The following is a 22,048-nucleotide window of genomic DNA, read 5'->3' on the forward strand; positions in this document are numbered from 1 at the left end:
AGGGCTGCCTTGACACGGGAGGACAGCTCAGGGAGTTGCCTTTTCTCCTTTTCTCCACCTTGGTTAGCCCAGGAGGACCATCCTCTGGCAGTCTAGGAGCCTCGCAGTTCTTGGGTCTTTTGGCCCAGCTACGTCACAGCTCCAGGCTTCCCCAGCGTGACCCTAACGGCCCAGTGCAGACCACATGATCACGCCAGAGCATGACCCTGTGTGAATTAATGTCAATCCCAAGGCAAACTCCAGACCATAAATACCATGTATATAGCAAGAACCACTCTATCACCTCTCTTAAAAAAGTTTCTGAGCATACTCAGAATGTCAAAGACATATCACTGTATTCCAGCAAATAGAATATTTGAGAAATTGAGGGCTAATGTGTACCGACATTAGTAAGGCCCATTCGAGGAGTGTTTTGATGCCGATTTAACTACAGGCACAGGTGCTCACAACACCTGCTGAATGAAGGCAGCGGCTCAGCCTCTCAGCTCAGGTCCGTCGGGCGGAAGCTAGAAACTGGGCTCCCCATCTGCTGTCAATACACCATGCAATGGCCTGCGTTTGGGACAACAGGCACAAGTACTTGTCACATCATGCCAACATTTTGGTCCTTTGTCTCCAGTTAAATCGCGTCATTTTGCTCCCCATAAACGTGAACAGAATAAAAAGAACTCCTCAGCCAAATAAGTAATTGCAGTTCTTTTAAAAAGCATGAAGGCTCTGGCAATTACTAACTTCTACATGACAAAAAGTATTAACTGCTTCAGATGCAGCCAAAACATTTTTGATAAACAGATTTAATGGACCAGTCACAATACCCCATTCAGCCTTATTTCAACAACACTGTAATTTACAATAGTCGATCTAGGCTGGTGGTGGACTAATAGGCCACCAGAGGCTATCACTGTGCCCTCCTGAGAACAGCAAGGGGAATGTTCCGGACTGTGGCTGATATGTACACATATATCAGCATACTTCTCAGTATTATACCTGTATTAGTCTGTATGTATGTTTTCTTTGCCTGTATACCTTTGGCTTTTCTTTTTTTTTGGTCCCATCTCTCCATTTGATAGGAAGTTTCTGCAATACAGGGACCAAACGTGCCATTAAAAAAAAAAAATTCACCTACATGACCAAGAGTGCATTCTGTACAGATTTAGAGACTAAATAAACCTAAACTGTGACTATGAGCTAGTGAAATAGAGCTTTGGAAATAAGGTTATCAAAGTGGCTATGTTCAGATGAGTGTTTTCTGTTTTCAATTAGTTATCTTCAGAGACAGAGCCTTGCTTGTACAAATTTTCAAATTCCTCTTTGGATGATACCTTCAGAGTACCTTTATTAGCAATGAAAAGAATCTTGTTTACTTATAAGCAAATATCACTTTTTTTTAATCCTCACCCAAGGACATACTTATTGATTTTTAAAGAGAGGGTGAAGGAAGGAGAGAGAGAGAGGGAAAGAAACAACCATGTGAGAGCAAAACATCGATCTGTTGCCTTTTGTACACACCTTGACCAAGGATTGAATCTGCAACCCAGGCATGTGCTCTGACAGGATAGAACCCAGGACCTTTCAGTTTATGGGATGATGCTCCAACCAACTGAGCCACACTGGCCAGGGCAATCAAATAAATGAAAAGATTGTATCCAAATTGGTCCCATTACTCCCTTATCCATCAGACTTAGTTCCAACAGATTTTCGGTGGCATTCTCCTGAATCAAATGTTTTCCGTTTCTCTGAAGGTGAGTTCTCAGAGGAGTTTCTCAGATATTCTGGTCAATGGCAATGTTATTATAGGAAGCATGTCACTTCCCAAGGAAGCTCACAGGAAGTCAGCATCCATCCATAAATTTTGCCCCATTAGTTTTTAAAAAAGCATTTGTTTCCTGGTCATTCCTATGTCACTGACCGAAACGTGCATAAGGAAGCAGAGTGGGGCCCCCGGAGACTCCAGGAGCCTTGGAGATAAAAGGGATCCGCTTCCACTAGAGATTCGGGGAGCACAAGACTTAATCGTACCAGGCTGCATGGTGACCCAAAGAAAATGGCAGCCCGGGAGTTTTCATGACCTGGCTCACTACCTTCTAGTTACATTCAGAGAGTTAGGTCAGATTAATTGTGGGAAAATGAGAAATTTATTTTAATTTATGTGGTTAACAACAGCAAATATCCCACACCTTCATCAGGCCTGGCCTTGATACATGTTGAAAAGATGGAAGTTTGAGAGAACTCTTCAAGTGTCAAGTGTCCTGCCTATCATTCCACCATGACAGCAACACTTCTTTGGTTTTACTTCATTACAGTAGCTCCAGTGAAACACAACTACTGGTAAGGGTTTAACACACTGGCTTTTGGGGTGGGTGGGGAGCTCTGACTTGCTACCAATGGTCTAACAACTGGCCAAGAAACATCCTGATGATTTTATCAACCCTGGCAGGTATCTGACTACTGGACAAGTGTGAGGAAGATCCTATAAGAATGGAAAACAAGCAAGATAGAACACTGGGCGGAGGAAAATGTAGGAAACAGGCCAAAGGGACTAGCCGCTGGCCATTGTGACACTTTCCCTAGGATCATTTTCAATTGGTTAATGGCAACGAACGGACGGGCTGATGAAGCATAAATAATACCAGCTTCCCTTTTAACCCTTGAGCTCACCTCACTCCAGTTGCCTACTGTCCAGTCCGATGGACACAAGATGTCTCTGTTGCAGGAAACGAGGGCCTTGGGCTTCAGCAGGTGTTGGCAGTCTTTGGCCGGCAGAGCCTGCTCATCGGAGCCCACAGTCTGAATGCAGAGCACTGTTCGCGCCTTCTCCCCGTGGGGCCCGCATGTCGTCGAGCACGCTTCCCACTCCCCTGCCCACCACCTGCAGATACATATGGTCACGTGAAAGAAGATCACCAAAACCCCCAATACATACATATGTGTGTGCATATTTTTTCTTTTTTTTCAATTCAAGCACTGGAAAGAGAAACCAGGCACAAAAGTGCAGATGATGGAGCTAGGATGTAAACCAAAGTTCAGAGAGAAGTCAATAGGGAGAAGAGACTCACCTGACCTCTTTCTGGAGTCAGATACACTTAATTGCCAAGAATTTATTTGTTGACAGGCTACTCCATCCTGGAAGCCATTGACCACATAATGAATATCTTGTATTATGATTATCAGAGCATTTTATTACTTTTAGATTATCAGAATCTTTAAAAAGATCTCTCTTAAATACTCATTTGGGAAAGAACACAGAATGTCCAAATTTGATGTACAAAAATTAGTGCTGAAGAACAATACCCATAAATAAGATTAAGTTTTGCCTATGAAATCACTTTGGGAGGAAATGACTCTGAATGATGAGTACAAACTTTCCAGATGCTATATTATGAAAGTTCAGTGACAGAGGAAGATGTTGCAACTTGAAACTCATATCCAAGGAAACCACTTGACTAAGCCTGCAAAAACAAATGATATCAACTAAATAATCAACATTTATTTATTCTTAAAACAGCAAATTCACTTAATTTTTTTTCTTTAATTCCTTTATAAATTTACATGCATAACTCAGATTTAGAGTCAGATCTTTCTGCTTGTTTATATCATTTTCATTGTTTTAACATGTGAGAACTATTTTAAATTTGGGAGTTTGGTTTTAGCAACAGAACCTGTCCATCCTGAGATCCTGGGCAGCAGCATGATGTGGTAGTACCAACACAGACTTCTGAGTAGACAGATCTGGGTTCAAATCCAGACTCTACCACTGTGGCTAAATGACCTTGAAATTTTTTGTGAAGCCTTTGGTATACCATCTATACAATGGTACAAAAATATCTACCAGACAGAGCTGCTAACAAGAATAAATGATATTTAACATAGAACGGATAAAAGAAGAGTGCGTTCTCAATATGTTTTCAACTCCTTTGGGTAAACATGCTCCTTGGTAGTGATGTGAAATGGCAGACGCGTCAGAATGATCATCAGCTCGCCATGAAGCCTCGGCGCAGGACGCCACACTTGTGTCGGTTGGGATGCACAGAGGCTCTCTCTGGTGGCCCAGCTTCCCCTGCATGTGGCCATCAGCACTTCCATTCTAACTGCCAGGCTTCACAGCCAGCTTGTGGGAGAGGGCTGTGTAGTTGGTGCATTTCAAAATTTTGCTCCGAATCAACACGCTGCATCCGTACACTTGGCTTAAGCAGCATTCTCGGGGTGGAGATGTATCATGGACCTTCTTCTAATACTGCCCTTAGAACTGAGCAATCAAGAGATGTCAAGTAACCACAAAGCCCCAAGGAGGACAGGGTCCATCTGGGCAGGGGCCAGGAGGCAGGTCCTGGGCAAGGCATCTAGGTTCTTGCCTGCCCGCCCCAACCCTGACAACTACAGCTCCGCCTTGCTGATGCACATGTGTAGCCTTCCTGGCTGTGAGCTTCCTTAGGAAGTGACATATCTGTGCTATTCAAAAAAAAAAAAAGTCATTTGCTACATGCTTTAAGAGGCTCTAATTGCACGGTTTTCCAGGCTTTGGAGATTCCATGACCTGGTGGAGGGATCTCTGCACTGGCCCCACTTTTACACCATGCTTGCACTAAGCTGCCTATCTTAGCTTCTGTAACAAATAACCACACACTTGGCAGTTCAAAGCAACAGAAATCTAGTTTCTTATAGTTCTGGAAGTGAGACCTCCCAAATAAGGCCTACTGGGATGAAACCAAAGTGTAGGCGGGGCGGCACTCTCTCTGGATGCTCTGGGGAGAGCTGGACCTGACCTCTTTCAGTCAGGGGTGCCTGCCCGCACTCCTTGGCTGGTGGCACCTTGCCCCAATCTTTAAGGCTAGTGTCTTAGTGTCTTCGAATCTCTCCCTGCTCCATCTTCGTACGCCTTCTCCTGTGTTTGTGTGGGTGGGAATTCTCCCTCTGCCTGTCTCTGATAAGAACACTTGTAATGACATTTAGGGACCAAGTGGATAATCCATTTCGAGACCCTTAATCACTTGTGCAAAGACCCTTTTCCCAAATAAGGTAATATTCTCAGGCACCAGAGAACAGGGAGTGGCTATCTTTGAACTACTTTTCAGCCTCCACAGGACTGCACTCAGGGCTAATTTCAAGTGCAGAGAGCTCAGACTGTATCACGTAAGAGTTATCAAGGAAGGCTCCTCCTCTGCATACAGCAGTTCAGCCTCGCCTCATTTTCTGTCCTCTGGACTCTGTACTTTTGCCCCAACATCCATCTCCTTCTCTTATCTTATGATAAGGTTACCTCCAACCAGAAAGCTCTGGTAACGGGGGTGCAGAGGTAGGTAGAATAACTACCCTTGTGGAAAGAGACTTCTGGAAACAGTGAAGCCAAGTTCTTAGCTACAGGTGAAAAAGAAAATGTCAGCTATAGACTGATGTCTGTTATAAAACACAGAGCTGATACTGAATCCACAATCTTTGACCACATGGGTGTTATGTACACAGCTAATGTCCCCAGTTCTGCCTTGGCCTCAGCAAGTCAGCATCTGCATCAAAAGGTGTCGGTCCCCACCACACCCAGCACCGTGCTTGCTTGGCCTCAGACCAGCGCACAGGAGAGGAGCGGTGCCAGCCTCCCCCTGGCGGGTCTGTTGCAGGTAAGCCTGCAGCAGACTTACAGCTAGACAGCCTTGGATTCCAACCTCTGCCATTGACTGGCTGCACGATACCGAGTGAGGTAATGAACCTTTCTTCCTTTGTAAAATGGGCATAACAACAGTTATTTCTCCAAGTAATTGAGAACAATAAAAAGAATATTATCAGGCATCTCTAAAACATTGCCAAGAGTGAAGTAGGTGCTTAAAAAAACCTTACTGTATACTTCTCTTCTGCTCTCACAATACTGCTGTTTCAACAAATGTGTGGATTTTCCACACTAAGCAATTCTGACACTAACTGTTTGGAGTTTGGGGCTCAGTCCCACAAGCTGACCCCTGGTCCTTCAGCCACCAGTTGTAAACCTGTGTTGTCACCTGAGCTTCTGACTTGCTGGCTGTAAAGAGGGGGCTCCCATGACCCCCTCCTCAGGCTTGATAATTTGCTAGAGTGGCTCACAGAACTCAGGAAAATATTTTGTTTACTAGATGACTAGAGTATTATAAAAGGCTACAACTCGGGAACAACCAGAGGAAAGAACTGTCTAGGGCAAAGTACGCAGGCAGGGGCTCAGAGCTTACATGCCTCTTCAGGCTCACCCCCTTCCAGCACCTCCGTGTGGTTCAGCAACCCGGAAGCACTCCATACCCTGGCTCCTAGGGCTTTTTGATGGAGGCTTCATTACAAGGGCACAGCTGATTAAATCATGGCCACTAGTAATTAACCCAGCCTTTTGTCCCTCTTCGTTCCCCAGAGGTTAGGGGGTGAAGGCTGCAAGTTTCAACGCTCTGATTGCACAGTTGGTTCCTCTGGCAACCGGCCCCGCTCTGGGGCCACCCAGGAGGCCCCACCGCCTGTCATCTCCTGAGCATGAAAAGGACACAGCTCACTTCTACTTCAGAGATTCCAAAGGTTTTAGGAGCTCTGCCTAAAAACAGGCATGGACTCTAGCTACATGTCTGTTATTTACATCATGATATCAGTGCTCAGTAAATGGTAACTATTATATGGCTATTAGCAGTATTATATCTCTCATGGGAAATAAGGAATGCTAAACAAATACTTGCTGATAACATTAAGGCCAAGGCAAACTCTGTAAAACAATAAGAATGAGAACTTGAACCCCAGGGATAAAATTAGATTCAGGAAATAAACAGCTGTGTTTTTAAGAAGGTGGTCAAACCTCCAGGGAGAGTGGCTTTGAAAAGTGAGGCCAGACTCCCAGGCACGTGTGCAGCAGTTGCTATCTAATGAATGCAAAAATGCAAAAGCCATTAATTGCTAGAGGGTCACGAACTTTGAGGGAGAAGGCTACCGGGAACACAGGCAGTTGTCCGGCAGGGCAGCAGGCTACCCATCAGCAAGGGCACGCACAGCCCAGCACTGGCCTATCCGCCTAGCTGTTCCCAGCCAGGGAGCTCCAGCGAGGTGGGGTGGAGGCAGCAGTTCTGTCCTGTCTCAGTAGAGGTGGCACCAGCTCTGCCTCCCTATCCATGTCTTCCCCACAGGAGCCCACGGAACGGGGGAGAGAACAGGCCTCTGACTGGGAGGCGAGGACACTCAGCCCCTGGGTCCTGACTGTTCGAACCTACAAGAGACTAGTGTGGCTTGCCTTCCATGACTTGTCTGGACTCTTTGCTTTTTCACATGGTTCTTCAGCATTTATCACATTCATCTAGCTCTTCTTTAGAATTTAGCCTGTCATTTGTTTTATTTGTTATGCCCACTAGTCACTTCCTGTTAAAATAAATTCTTGGTATGTCTTCTTAGGCCTGATGGAATCTGCAGCCTAAATACAATCCTTGTTTAAGCTCACTAGAGAATGGAGATACTTCCCAGAATCCATCCATCCATTCATCCCTCACCCTTCCTCTCTTCCTCCCTCCCTACCTCCCTCCTTCCCTCGCTTCCTTCCTTCCTCTCTCCCTTCCTCTCCCTCCCTCTTCTCTCTCTCTCTTTCTTTTAACATAAACACCTCATAATAACATCCAAGCTACCTTCTAGGATCCCAATATCTTCAACCAATATGAGTAGCAGCGAACGAATAGCTCTATTATGGTGGTTCCAACCAAGGGTGGCTTTGTCCCCCAGGAGACATTTGGAGACATTTTGATTGTCACAGCCTGGATGGGGTGGGGGGTAGGGAGCTACTAAGCTCTAAATAGCTACAGACCAGGAATGCTGTTAGACATCCTACAAAGCACAAGGCAGACCCTACATACAATAAAGAATTATCCAGCCCGAAGTATCCAGAGTGCTGAGGTAAGAAAGCCTGGCTTGTAAGTCTACTTTTCTGACAGCCTTCAGGACAAATGGGTGCTGGGATCTGAAGGGTCAACATGTTGTCTGGAGGCGGCTGTCGCACTGGTAAAGTGCTCTTAGGAAAGCCAAACCCAGTAACTGAAGAACTTTTGGGTGATCTACACAACGCTGTCTTCAACAATATATTGAGTCTTAGTCTTACCAAATAATTAAAAACAGAGCACACCAGCTTTGTCTCATAAGAAACATGGCTCTCTGGGAGGAAAATGTTCTCAGTCACACCTTGCCAGAGGCTCCAACAGCATAGCCACGGAGACCTAGAATAACTGTCCTGTATTATTCTAATAACAAAGCCCCGGGGCCCTCCTTCATCACTGAGCAATGGCTACCATGAAATCAGACATCATTCCAGGAAGACACACAGAGCTCCAGCTGCTGTCCCTGGTTACCTGGGGGGACAGTCCTTTTCGTGGCACTTCTTCTGTCTCCCGTTGGGCTGTGTTTCTGGGTCACAGAACGTAGCTTTCACCATTCCATGGCCTTTCTTCATGCAGTGGGCAGTCTGGCGGCGGATACCTGGAGGTCAGGCAGAAAGGTCCACACACATTGAATCCGGAGCCCGCATGTCCGGTGTCAGGTCCCTGGTCACGTCAAGCGATTAAGCGTATAGCTCATGGGAAGTGGTCTGTAAGGTATTTGGTTCTTAGAGTAGGAATGAGAATTGGGGACCTCTTATTATCCACACTCAGGGTGCAGCTGGCACTGGATGGAAGGACCACAGAGAATATAGGCAGACTACCATATACTCCAGTACACAGATTACAGTCTCGCTGTGCAGGTAAGACTAACACACATATGCCAAATTAAAAAAAAAAATTAGATTTAAATTAGGAAAGCATATACCACCAGGTATTACAACACAACTGCTACATTATTAGTTCAGTAAAGGAAGAGAGGAGGTAGGGCTCTTTCTAGTAGTTGGGGTCCATAAACTCTGAAAGACAGGAATGAAATTCAAAATAACGTTGTGAGGTTTGAGAGGGTATATTTTTCGAGAAGAGGGTTTCGATTGCAGGGATTGATAATGGTGCTGCCTTTGGAGACCAGGTTGGCAACGTGAATATGAGAGGCAGACAGAGAGTGGCAGGCAAAGCTCTCCCATCTGTAGACTGGACTTGACTTTGGATATACAATAATAGCTAATTCACATAGTGCCTGCCTTGTCCCAGGCACTGTTCTAACCATGTGTGTGTCCCAGACAAGTAAAAACATATATAAAATGTATCACCTACTATCTATTATCATATACAACTAAAACCCCACAACAACCCAATGAGGTCAACACTATCATTATCACTATCTGACAGATGAAGAAACTGGGTCACGGTGAAGTCCCATAGGCTGGGGAAGGAGAAGGGCCACTGGCTTTGCTAACTAGGATGTCATTAGCAAGAGAACTTGGAGGAGTGGCTAGTGTGTCCTAGATTGAAAGGTAAAGGGACCGTCAGGAAGAGAGTCATTCATCGTCCCTCTTGAGAGAGAGAACACTTCAACGCTGAATGTGAAACACAGGGTGAGGGGTCTGAAGACTGAGACCCCCAGGGGACAGAGCAATCAGCTTGCAGGAGGCTGCCACCCTGAGCCCTCAGGACAGTGGGCCTTGAGTGGGCTCATTGTGTACAGAACTACAGAACTGGAGTGGCTGGGAGTATAACAATAAGACAGCCATTCCCTCCCTTTACTGGCAAGGGCAGGGAGGGGCTTCCCCCAGCCACACCGCCAACAGGACCCGAACTGCAGCCAGCCCTCCTGCACTCGACCCCTCACCCAGCCTCCCATGGGCTTGGCCTGGCCTAATGGCCCAGGCTGGTGTACATACTCTGAAACCAGCAACAGAACCTCGCCCTTTAAAAACATCAGAGGAAGTCGCAAACAGTGAAGCAAATTCTTTAAAATGAATCCGCAGCACGTTATTGTTAAACAGTATTTCATTCTTTTTGAAAAGAGAGGTACCCTTTCAACCATGCAGGCTTTCTGAATGGATAGATGATGTGTTATTCTTCTTTTGTCATATAAATAAACACTTTTGACAGCTGGAAGCAACATTATAAAGAGAACTTTCATGGCGCCACATGTGAGTCTTTGCTGGAAAGACGCGCACTCCTGTAGAGGAGTCTCAGACAATGGGAGTGGACAAGAGACCAAGAAGGGCTGAAGCCAGCAAAGCTGACATGCACCTGCCACTGAAGCACAGAAAAATGAAAAAGCTTAGAGATATAGAAGTTTTATCAAAACTTTGGGTAATTTGGCAAATTCTTGATGTCAGAAAATCAAAGAAAATGATGAGGTGACTCTAATACTTTGGAAACACTCCCAAAAGGCTTGTTTCTCTTCACGAATAACAAAGAGAAGTGTGCTCAGTGCTCCAGGAGTAGAAAAAGGGCACAAAACATTAAATGAAATCCCCTGCAGAGCGTTAATGACATTGCACGGGTCAATCCATGGGACCGGCCAGGCAGAAACTGTCAAGTGCATAATGGAAAATGAATAAGGATATGTCAGAATTTCTCAGTTGGCATTAGTGGGCCTGGTGACCACTAATCTTCTAGTCTCCTCGCCCTGAGTTCTCACATAACAGATACAAAGCTAAGCCCAAATCCTCCCTGAGGGGCCTCACTCCAACAGCCTGACTTCTCCCATGTTACAGGAAGGCAATACCTGCCCAGAGGCTTCTTCCTCAATTCTGGTGTGTGTGGGTTCATTTGGTAAAATGCAATCTATAAGGCCACTCCTTACCAATTTCTGGCTAACTAAATATAACAAATAAGTAGAATCCAAGGGTCCTGAGTTCTGGTCTCTACCTTTTGTTCTACGCATCATTTGACCAATTGCAAGAGAACAAGAATGACAGTGAGAACCTGTTGAAGGGCAGGAAGCGGATTCCTGGAAATGTCTTCGACATTTTAAAACCTATAATCCATGAAAGAACACCAAAGTTAAAGTTTAATCACCAGAAACTCTAGATGAGAGGATTCTAGTTAACATAGTTGTACAGCTTACCTAGAGTACAGTTTGTTGTAATTGTTTTCAGAATGTTTCAAAATTACATTAATTCATAGTGCCTCAGTGAATGCATATATGGCAAGTCACAGTTTCCAATGATGGCTCTAACAATAATCCCTCTCCCAGCAAGTGCCTTCCACAGTGTGACCATGCCATCCTTCCATCAAGACATGGTGTCTAGCTATCCCTACCCTTGGACCAATGGCAGGAGTGAGGCTGTGAGAGTTCAGAGGCTAGGTCATAATAGGCATGCAACTTCCATCTGATTCCTGAGGCCCTCTCACTCTTAGGATACTCCAGCTGCCAAGGTATAAGAAGCCTGCACCCTTGAAGAGGCTGGGTATAGGTGTTCTAGCTGACAGTCCCAGATGAGTTCAGCCTTTGAGTCATCAGCCCAGGTGGCAGTCACGTGAGTAAGGAAGCCTCCGGGTGATTCCAACATCCAAGCATTGGAATCACCCCAGCTATGTGAGCCTTCCTGCCAAGGTGCAGACATCAAGCTCAGAGACACGCCATCCCCCCGCACTGCATCCTGTCTAAATTTCTGGCCTACAGAATCATGAGCATTATAAAATGATGGTTGTTTTATTACACTAAGTTTAGGTTGGTTTGTTAAATTGCAGTAGTAACTGGAACAGCACTCAGTAAAGGCTTGTTGTCTTCCTTTCTCGAGTCAGGACCCAGAGCTTCAATCCAGCTTGGCTTGTTAGTAGTCTAACCACTATTGATATTATTGATTTTTCATCTCCTCTTCTTCTGTGTTGCATTTCTGCTGTTTGTCACTTCAGATCCACTCTGCGCCTGCTCTGAACCCTGGGCAGCTGATTCTATTGATCGCTGTGGCTTCTAGTTGGGTTTGGGAAATGAAGGCATTGTCTCTGGAGAAATGTTCCTTGTACTTACTTCTTCAGACCTAGGGATGGCAGCCTCATTTGACCCTCCCTCGACTGTTAGTGGGCTGGGTAATGGACTACCGTTTTCAGTTTCCCCAAACCTTACCCATACCTTTGAAAGTAGCCAAGGTATTCAGTTTGGGTGTGACATATTTTTCCTGCAGGGAACCTGGACTGATAATATGTCCTTTGCAGTTAAAAAATCTCAAACTATTAATCTTGAGTGACATAATCATTAATTTACTCTGTAAACCAATTGCTGGAATAACAGAACCTTTCCTTGACATAGGATATTATAACCTCTCTCATGGAGGGGTTAGAATCAAGTCATCTTTTTAAGAGCAGCAATCATGATATAATGTTGCAAATTCAGGAAGCGTAAAATCATTAGGCTGCATCGATATGACCTTGACCTTGACCTCTCCCTGGAAATTAAAGAAAGAAAAATGATATTGGCTTTTAATTTGGCTTGCCTTTTGTCACTCTCTCTTACACACTGAACACAGCCAAAAAAGGAAAATTTGCTTAATTAAGGATGCCAGCCAATCAATATGTTGTCTCAGACATTAAGTTAGCTCTTTATCTGGAAGTATTTACTTGAAAATGGCATTACGTTATAAATCAATCCCATTCCAAAATATATGAGGTTCAAATTCAAATGTGATTCTCATAGGATTCTGAGTTTCTCCATGTAGCAATGAGAATATCACCACGCAGCTATAAATTCTTGGTAAATTTTCTTGGATACTAGAAGTGAAGCATCAATTAAGAGCCTTTACTTTTAAGAACTATCTTCCTATACCCCTAAGCCTGATTGTCTTGAGTGGAAATTCTGCCTTAATATAAGAATGAGTTCCTTATGTCCAAGAAAAAAAATGAACAATGACATAGCTCTTCATATTCTCAACTGAATATAAGTAAAAGACTATAAGTAAAAGAGAGGGAGCCCATTATATATTTCGTTTATATAGGATTTTCCTGATTCAAATATTCAGTTTAGGAAGGGTATGGAAAAAAAACAAGTGAAGACTTAGCTTATTGTAATGACCTATGGCAAAATAACCACAATATTTCCTATTATATCCAATGATCAAAGATACTCAAAGCACTGAATTTTAATCACATCATGTGAAAGAGATTTTAAGTACTGCATACTCAGTCTTTAAAATACTGACAAAGAGCATTGGCTAGTATGGCTCAGTGGGCTGAGTGCTGGCCTGCAAGCCAGAGGGTTGCTGGTTTGATTCCCAGTCAGCGCACATGCCTGGGTTGCAGCCCAGGTCCCCAGTAGGGGGCACAAGGGAGGCAACCACACATTGATGCTTTTCTCCCTCTCTTTCTCCTTCCCTTCTCTCTAAAAAATAAATAAATAAAATCTTTTAAAAATTTTAAACATAATAAAATACTGACAAAGAACATGATATCTTTTTCTTTATAACCATTTAAGTGAGTATAAGTAAGGCAGTACAAGTTAAATTTTATATTAGCACATAAATTATCATGTTGAAGATTTATAATATCTAAACATGTACCCTAAAACTAGGTGTAACGTTGAATTTAATAATTTGAGATGATGATAATTCTGTGAATCAGTAGAGGGCACTGGAACTACAATCCCCCAAACGATACAGAAATGACATTAGCTGTAGAGGAAGAAGGGGTGAGTAGGAATTGTTAACTATCTGTCTTCTTGACAAATCCATCCTTACTCTACCAACTTTCAATGTCAGTTCTCACTAAGTATTATCTTGTTAATTCTGGTTCTTTGACCCCTTCCCTTCGTCTCTGATTTTCCTGATGAGTGAGCTTTTGGATCTAACCTTTGTAATAACAGCTCACTCAGGGTACACTTGGGTCTCATCACTGCAAGAGCTCAAACACATTGAAGTGCGTGTGCGTGTGTGTGTGTGTGTGTGTGTGTGTTCAACAAGAGTCACAACATCACAACATCAATATCAACATCACCACCAACAAAATCAGCAGTGGATGAGAATCTTGCTGAGCAACATCAGGAATCTTGCTAACCTTCCCCAGCCTCAGTTTCATGAGCCTATAGTACTAGCGGGTTGCTGTGATGATAAAATGATGTATACAGCCTGATATGTATGCGATGCACTCTAAATTCTGGCACAGTGCTTAATGCATATTGAGTCCTTGAGAAAAGTTTCTGAACCTGAATCTAAAGTCTCTTTGTAACCCCTCCCCCAATCACGGGCATTAACTCCCCACAGTTTTGTTTCCTACATATTGTGAGACCGGGGTTGGCTCTACACTCTGATCCCAGGGACCAGGGCAAACCCAGCCCCTCAGTCCTCACACTCCCCTGATGCCACCGTCTTACTGTAAACAACTGAGCTCTTAGTCACACAGTTCATGGTTTTCCCTAGTTCAAAAGGACACTGACACTGATTTCAGTAAATACAAATATTAATTGAATATCAGTTAATGAGGTTTTATTTTATTATCCATTGCTGAAAGCCACACATCAGAACATCAGGAGACTCCACACAGCTTTTATCTGCTTGAAATTCAAATGAACTGATGACATAAATTGACTGTCATGGCCAAAAATAGCTTATAGGAAATTATAAGAAATATTCAAACTAAAGCATTGCTGGTGCTTGAAGAATGCTTAATGAACTTAGGACACGGTTCTGGGCTATGAGAGATCCATTTTCAAAATTTACCACAGTCAAGAAGTCCTCTTCCCTGCTCATAATTCCCTTCTGCAGCCACTGTGTACAGATCAGACAACACGCACACTTAAAATCAGAAGCCTGAGAATTGCACAATACTCATGGGTTAACAAGAAATGCAGGCAGGCAGCGTTTTGCAGAGCACGCTGAGCAAAACAAGCCTTCACAGGAACTGAGAAATTCTGACGTAAGTGCATTTGTTAGAGAACAAAACCAAGGGCCTGCAAATAAGGGAGGGACGAATCTCTGCTGGCTGCATGGGGTAAAAATGGGACGGGACTAAGAAGACCTGCAGAATAACAGACCAGGAGTTTAGCCACCTTGGAAAGATTTGCAGTTAACGGTTCTCCATGCAAGGAAGTTGGAAGTTGCCACTATACAGTATAATGCCAAATAGCCTGAAAAATCAAGTCTTTATGAACAGAAGGGAAGAAAGGGCCAGAGGGCCAGCCGCTGTGGTCAGAGAGATGAGCAGCTGAGTAGGAGTCACAACTTCTAGGCATGGAAGCCACCATAGAAACCAGAATTGCACCAAATTATTAACGGCAGATACCTAACTACAGATCCAGGAAACCTGGAAAACACCAAGCAGGATAAATACTAAAAAAAAAAAAAAATACACCTAGGCCTATCATATTCAGACTACAGAAAAATCAAAGCTAAAGGAAAAAAATCCTGAAAAAAGCCAGAGGGGAAAGCACCTTCCTATTCAAGGAACAGAGTCACATCTGACGTCTCGGAAATCACTCAGGGAGAAGAGAATGGGGTCAAACACTTAAAGTGCTGCGAGGAAATACCCCACCAATCTAGAATCATGAACCCTGTGGAACTATCATCCCAAAGTGAAAGATGAATACTTTCTTAGACAAGAAATTGACAAAATTCATTGCTAGTAGACCTGCCATCCAAGAAATGTTAAAAGAATTATTTGAGGAGAAAGTTAATATAGGTAAGAAACCTGGATCTACATAAAGAAAGGAAAAGCATCAAAGGGGCCAATAAGTGAAAGTTAAACTTTAATTTTCCTTACTCTGAATTGACCTAACAGTTAAAAATAATAATGCCAATGATGTATTTATGTATGTTTATTTACATACTTTATATTTATGTATATATGTGTATATATGCTTATGTATTCTTATACAGGGTCCAGCAGAAATAAGGCCTGCTGGACTGTGGCTGGTAGGGTAATAATATGGGTGTAATGATTTATAGTTTTAACTTGAACATTTCACCTAAAATGTCATAAGGTGTGCCTGAGTGTGATGTTGTTACAGAATTACATGCTTCTGATCCTGTAATGAAAGATTTTGTAACAATACAAGGGGGGTTATTTGTTACAAATAATTTGTTACAAGGGGGGTTGCCTGTATAGCAGTGACGGGAGTGACAGCAACGCCACACAGGGCGGGCGGCGGGCTGCGGGGGGCTCACTCTGTTATCACGAGGTGCTCACCCTCCCCATGGAGCGGTGCAGTGCTATTTGAGAGTGGATTCAGATTAGCTGTCAAAGTATACTGCAAACTCTAGGACAATCGCTAAAAGAAAGTTTAGCCACTCCAGCTATGGGTTCTTATTAGTTCATTCACGAAGTACAACGGAAAGGTTATCAGATCTCCTCTATACATTACTTGAAGTTTATTTTATATATTTATGCAGATGGTAAACTCACTCCACAGCATATGCTTAAACCCACCTATCCTCCTATTAGCTTCATGAAGTCCCACATTAAAAAAACATCCTCTAGCTATTGTCTGGACTGAGGGGACCCTCCCTGACACGCAGTGGATGTAGTCAGATGGATGAGCACCAAGGTGAGTGCCCTTTGAGAAAGTCAAAGACGTAGCTACTCTGGCTTCCCAAAGAAGTGAATTCTGTCTTCTAAACATCAGTACGTGGTCACACATCAGGGTCACGGTGGGATATATGTCCTGGTTATGATTCTCCTGCCTTATCAGTGGTAGGTGGACAAATCTCAAACCACATAGTTACTTTGAGCCTTAGTAGGGATACTGTCAGATAAACCCTGCAAGGGCTAGTTTGAATAAACTTAAGTATCTGCTCTACACATGTTTATTTCCAATGTACATGATCTAGTTTCCTAGGTAACTTAGAACAGTTGGAGCAAACTCTAGGAGTTTTGCATGAAGTTTTTACATTCTCTACTTTGCTGGGATATTTGAAATGTTTTCCAATGAAAAAAGGTACAAAACTAAAATAATACAATACTGAAAATAAAATATTCGCCTTTTCCTACTAGAACACAGTGTTCCTTAACCAAAGGGACAATGATTAAACTCTAGAGAGAATTCAGCCAAGTGGGGTGGGGGGAAGCTCGAAGCTCGTGGCAGGGCCGGGGCACGTGTTCTCCCTTGTGTGCAGCCACAGTTGTACTTTCAGACTTGAAAATGCAGAACAGAGGAGACCACGGAGCAGAAAACTGGGAAAGGTTATGTTCAGAAGCAATAACCCATTTTCTAACAATAGTGCCATTACTATGAATTTCATTAAAAAAAAACAGGAAATTTTGGATAGAATATATTACAACTGGTAGAGTTTTATAGTACTAGAGATGCAATGGGGCAAAAATGTGGCTTTTACATTTTTTTACGAGAGCAATCTTGAGTTTTTACCAAAATATTTTCTTGTTTACTAAAGAGTCCTGAAGCTTCCTATCAAGACCAGCATCTGTGACAAGACATTTCTGCAGCTGTCCTTTCACAGATAATCCACTGGCTGAGCTTTCATGGTTGAACTTTTGATGGGCAACTCAGGTGAATTTTTTCAACAAGCCTTTTGTCATGGATGGTAGCACTTGTTAGTCCATTTTCTTCCAACTTTTCCTGAAGTACAGCTAGTCCTAAATCCCCCCAGTGTCACCCAAAGTCACACCCCAGGGACAAGGCAGGAAGGCAAGCCAATATGGCTGAGAGGACAGAGAATGGAGACGAGCGTGGAGAGACCTTGACCTTGACCTTGAAAAGCGGGCTACGGAAAAAAAGTTGGCTTTATGACATTTAGCTAAATTTATGATGTTGTGGTGCCAGTTTTTTAACATGGATTTATAATTTAGCACAAAGATCATAAAAATTTTTAAATAGTTAAACTAAGGAAATAGCATCTTAGTGAATTTATGCTTAAATAGCCTTTTGTTTCCAAGGCACAATAGTGATACATAAAATATAAACATATAAGAAGTATTAAATAATAAAATATAAAGATATAAAAAGAGAAAACCAAAAAGAAACGACACTCAAATGTAGGTAAACATCCCCACAGAGGGCTGGGCAGGACGTGCGTGAAGGGTCTGCCAGGCCCAGGGCCGGAAGCAGTTCGAGGCAGCCACGTGCTCAGCTCCAGCGAAGTCTGAGGACTCAAAGTGCCCCCGTGAGGAGGGAACAAAACTGCCCTCATCACAGAGTTTTAGAGCCTTAACTGTCGGTGAGGTTCAGGCCTAGGAAGGCAGCAAAACAAGGATGCAGCTCTGCACCTGGCCGCTCCGCCATGTTGCCTGCTGGCTCCACGATGATGTTTAACATATCTTCAATGTCTCTAAGAGACAGCAATGCGGAACAACCTTAATAAGTCCTGCCCTGAAATGAGGTCTTACAGTGTGGTTGGGGAAAAAACTGCAAAAACACTAGAAAGAGTGGGTGTACATAGAAAGAAGAGAAGAAAGAGGCAGGAAAGAGAAAAAAAGAAAAAGAAACTGAAAGGAAATCACACTCAAATCAAGCCTGTGAACTCTAATTCCAAAATATGTAACAAAGCTAATGCTAAGAAAAGCAACAAAATAATTAGAATAGGAATAGGAATAAGAGAGGGCAGTGCCATGCGCTGAACGTTCATGTCCCATCCCAACTCACACGCTGAAGCCCTAATCCCTGACGTGATGGTATTTGGAGCCGGGGCCTCTGGGAAATAATTAGGGTTGGATTAGGTCATGAGGGTAGGGCCTCATGATAGAATTAATGCCACTGTAAAAAGAGAAAGGGACACAAGAGCTCTTGTACTCCTGCCATGTGGGGGATACAGCAAGAAGGTAGCCATCTACAAGCCAGGGAAAGGATTCTCCCTAGGAAGTGAATCTGCTGCCACTTTGATCTTGGACTTCCCAGCCTCCAGAAGTAAATAAGAAATACACGTTGGTTGTTTTAGCCACTCGGTTTATGACAGTTTGTTATAGGAGCCCTGAACTGACCTAGACAGGTAGCCTGACAAGCACTTTTAAAATAAGCATGTTATTCTTTGGGCATTTTCACCCAGAAATCTCACTTTCTTTAGGCACTTTAATTGAACATACATAATCATAAACTCTTCTTCAGAGCTGTTTCTTGACCCATTGTCCTTGTCTCAGTGAAGGACACTACCATGTAGCCCGTGACCTGAGGGAACACAGTGGTGTTACCTTTCAGCCTTCCCCGGTGCTCAAATCACTCTCTACCAGCAGGTAAACTCAACCAACCAGGAAGTCCAGTCTCCTCTACCTCCTAAATATCTCCACACTGGTATAATTTTGCCATCTCTGCCACCAGAATTCTCATCTCAGCCACTGTTAGGACTTTCCAAGACCACTGCAAAGAGCTCCTATCTCTTGTCCCTGCCTCTGCTAGTTACCCCTGGGGAAAAGGAAAAGGAATGAAATCAAGGAGTGCTCCTCAAGTGTTTTGTGCGTTTTTCCTCTAAAAATGAAGACTGAAACAAACACGGTAAGATCTGATAAAGCTGAGCGGCTGATACACAGAAATTCACCATTACATTCTCTCTTTTGCTGGGACATTTGAAATGTTTTCCAGTGAAAAAGTATGTAACTAAAATAGTAATACTCTTAAATAAAATGAAATGGTTGCTACTACCTGCTTGTCATCCTTTTACTATGGGAATCAATTTGGTATAAGTTTCTTAACACTATCATTTTCCTACTTTTTGAAACTATTGATAGGAATGCCATCTGCAAATTACCACCACCAAGATCGTTCTTCAGATGGACGGTCTAAAGACGCTCATCAGGAGGTGATGGTCAAAAAGGAGCTGTTAAGGGAATCTTGCTTTGTCCTGTTAGGGAAATACAATGCATCCATAAAATGAGAGTTATGAAGATTAAATCACACATGGAAAGGCACCTATATCGTGGTGTTAGGTGAAAACATACACAGGTAGGTATACCCGTATGCACACTCGTGTACACATCTATGATTAGAAAAAAGAATATTGAAAGGCAATAAACCCAAATACCAAAGTGCATGTGTAAGGACGGTGGCTTTATTTTTAATGTTTCAGTAAGGCATTTAACTTTTATAATATAGAGAGTTTTCTCTTAAAGGAAAGAAAATACATCATTGAGTGCAGCGCTTTAGGCAGGCTTCCATTTTTATATGGAGCAGTGCGCGTCCTGTGTGAAGATTAGCATCTCACTCCCTGTGTCTGAGAGCTGCAAAAGGAGGCAGGCTGCCTTTCTTCTCTGCCAAGTGATGGTGCCCACTGTCACTCAGAGGCAGTGTGGCTGGAACTGCCTGATAGTTCCTGCGAAGGTTTAATAACCAGAATGATAGTGGCTCAAGTAGGCAGAGGTAATGCTGAAGGGCCAAACTGGCTGTATCAAAACACAATGCTTGATTCACACTTAATAAGGCTGCCTCTTATCCTAGCTAACTGGGGATGAATCTTTATGATCACCGTACAAATCAGCCATTTATCTTGCATTTCCCATGCTCTGAAATACGCAGGTGTAATGCAAAGTGTTCGTTTCGTGTTGAGGTAGGAAGAAGTGGGGGTGGGTGTCCTCCTCTTTTATTGAGTAGTCCCTGCGCAGTCAGGACTGTCTGAATTTCACTCCTTTGTGTCCTCAGACAAAGATTTAAGCCTAAAGCTTAAACCTGGACTTCACTGAAAGAAGGGAACCAAGGCAATGAGAAATTGAAGTAGTATTTCTAACAGTCCCAATGACTTCATTTTCCTCACAACTGCTCCTCAGGGAAATATTTTTTCAGCAAATTATTTTATGCTTAAATTGCTTTGCTTTTTCATTAAGCCCACTCCTCCTGGGCAGTGCGGGGGCGGGGCAGGGGTCGGGGGGTGGTGGGAAAGGACCTGTGGAAACACTGGAGGCGGCGGCGGGAACAGCAGGGCTGACTCTGACTAACACCTCTCGTGGCTGCTGCTGCAGATGGTCCCCTTGACCCAGACAGATTTTCAGTTTTAGGATCTTCAAAACACCATGTATTTTGAAATGAACATATGGTATGACTCCTGTGATTTCTAAAAGTTAATCCTTGGTTTTCTGAATTGCATGAAGGAAGGGAAGAAGTTGGTAAGACAAAAATTGTTTATAAGCTTGATGGTGCATGACTCACAGTCTGTCTCAACCTCTTTCCACAACTACCTCCTGGGGTAGGGGTGGGAGGGGGTGTGGGGGGAGCAAGTCAGCAAGTGGTGAGACACAGACTGTGAGACAGAAGCCTGTGGAGGAGCGGACTGGGTCCCGCTGGCCCATTCGCACCTTCACTTTTACTCTCTTTGCTATCGCAGACTCTGGCACTTTACTCTCAGCTGCCCTAATTTTACAGGCAATAGTTACAGACTAGAGGCAGGAACTTCTAGAACAGACTCAGACAAGATCCAAAAGGAGCCAGAGAGGCCAAGGTTTTCTCACACGGCACTACGAGCGAGTGCGGGGCACTGAGCCCTGCCCGCGTAGGCCTTGGAAACGTTCACGTGGCCCTACAGTGGGGCCATCTGCGCCCTACCAACGTCCCCACCCTCCTGTGAGTTAGCTGTTAGTTCCCCGCCTCTCTCTGCAGTTGGACTGTGCCCGTAGGACTAAGGCCCAACAATGAAAGGCAAGCAGAAGTGATGGGCGCCCCTTCGAGGCCAAGGTCATTGATCAGAGGCAGTCTATGCCTCTTCCATTTCTCGCTTCCCCAGTGGGCCAAGCTGGGAGCCACATATTTCACATATGTTAGCTTTGAGATTAAGTAGGGCCACCCAACCTGTGCCAGACTTGGAAAGGGTTCAACATAAACCTTCATTGTGCTGAATTCCTGAGGTTTCAATTTTCTTTATTCTTGTAGCAAAACTTATCCCATCTTAATACTTGAGAGCAAGGAATCTCTCCGACACTTGATTTTGTGAGAGAAAACCACTCTCTGAGTGAATTTGGAGACAGAATAAGAACACTGGGCTAGAAATTAGTTGTTTTTGGGGGGGATTTGGCCATGACTTACAGCACATCTTTGAGCAGGTTGCTTGACTTTTGTGGTCCTCGGGCCCTCAATCAGAGCACTTTTTGCTTAAAGTCTTTTTGTTTTGCTTTTTAAAAAGGTGTGTAAACCTTTCTTTAAACAAAACTTTTCATGAAGGCCAGGCTATAAAGCTGGTGTAAGAAAAACGGCCCCTCTGTATAGACCATGACCTGTGCAGCTACCCCCTGCGGGGTCCCCTGGGCTCCCTCTGTGGAAGCACGTTAACCCACAGGCGCAGAGGCAAACCGCTGCCCTGGACGCCTCCACAGCCCACTCTGGAGCT

At 43.7% G+C, this 22,048-nt stretch overlaps 1 protein-coding gene across 1 annotated transcript in view; it reads right to left on the bottom strand.

Moving 5' to 3' along the window:
• The window catches only part of ADAMTS12 (ADAM metallopeptidase with thrombospondin type 1 motif 12), a 230,100-nt gene that overhangs the window by 46,522 nt on the left and 161,530 nt on the right, over positions 1-22,048 (bottom strand). Inside the window, exons 17-18 of the mRNA XM_054583922.1 lie at positions 8,322-8,448; positions 2,659-2,869 (exon numbers count right to left, since the gene is read on the bottom strand). Of these exons, the coding sequence (XP_054439897.1) occupies positions 2,659-2,869; positions 8,322-8,448 (338 nt within the window). The remainder of the gene's footprint in view (positions 1-2,658; positions 2,870-8,321; positions 8,449-22,048) is intronic.

Source organism: Pteronotus mesoamericanus, unplaced genomic scaffold (assembly GCF_021234165.1).
Source record: "Pteronotus mesoamericanus isolate MK-2021 breed Mesoamerican mustached bat unplaced genomic scaffold, CSHL_Meso_final contig_75, whole genome shotgun sequence".
Lineage (NCBI taxonomy): Eukaryota > Metazoa > Chordata > Mammalia > Chiroptera > Mormoopidae > Pteronotus > Pteronotus mesoamericanus.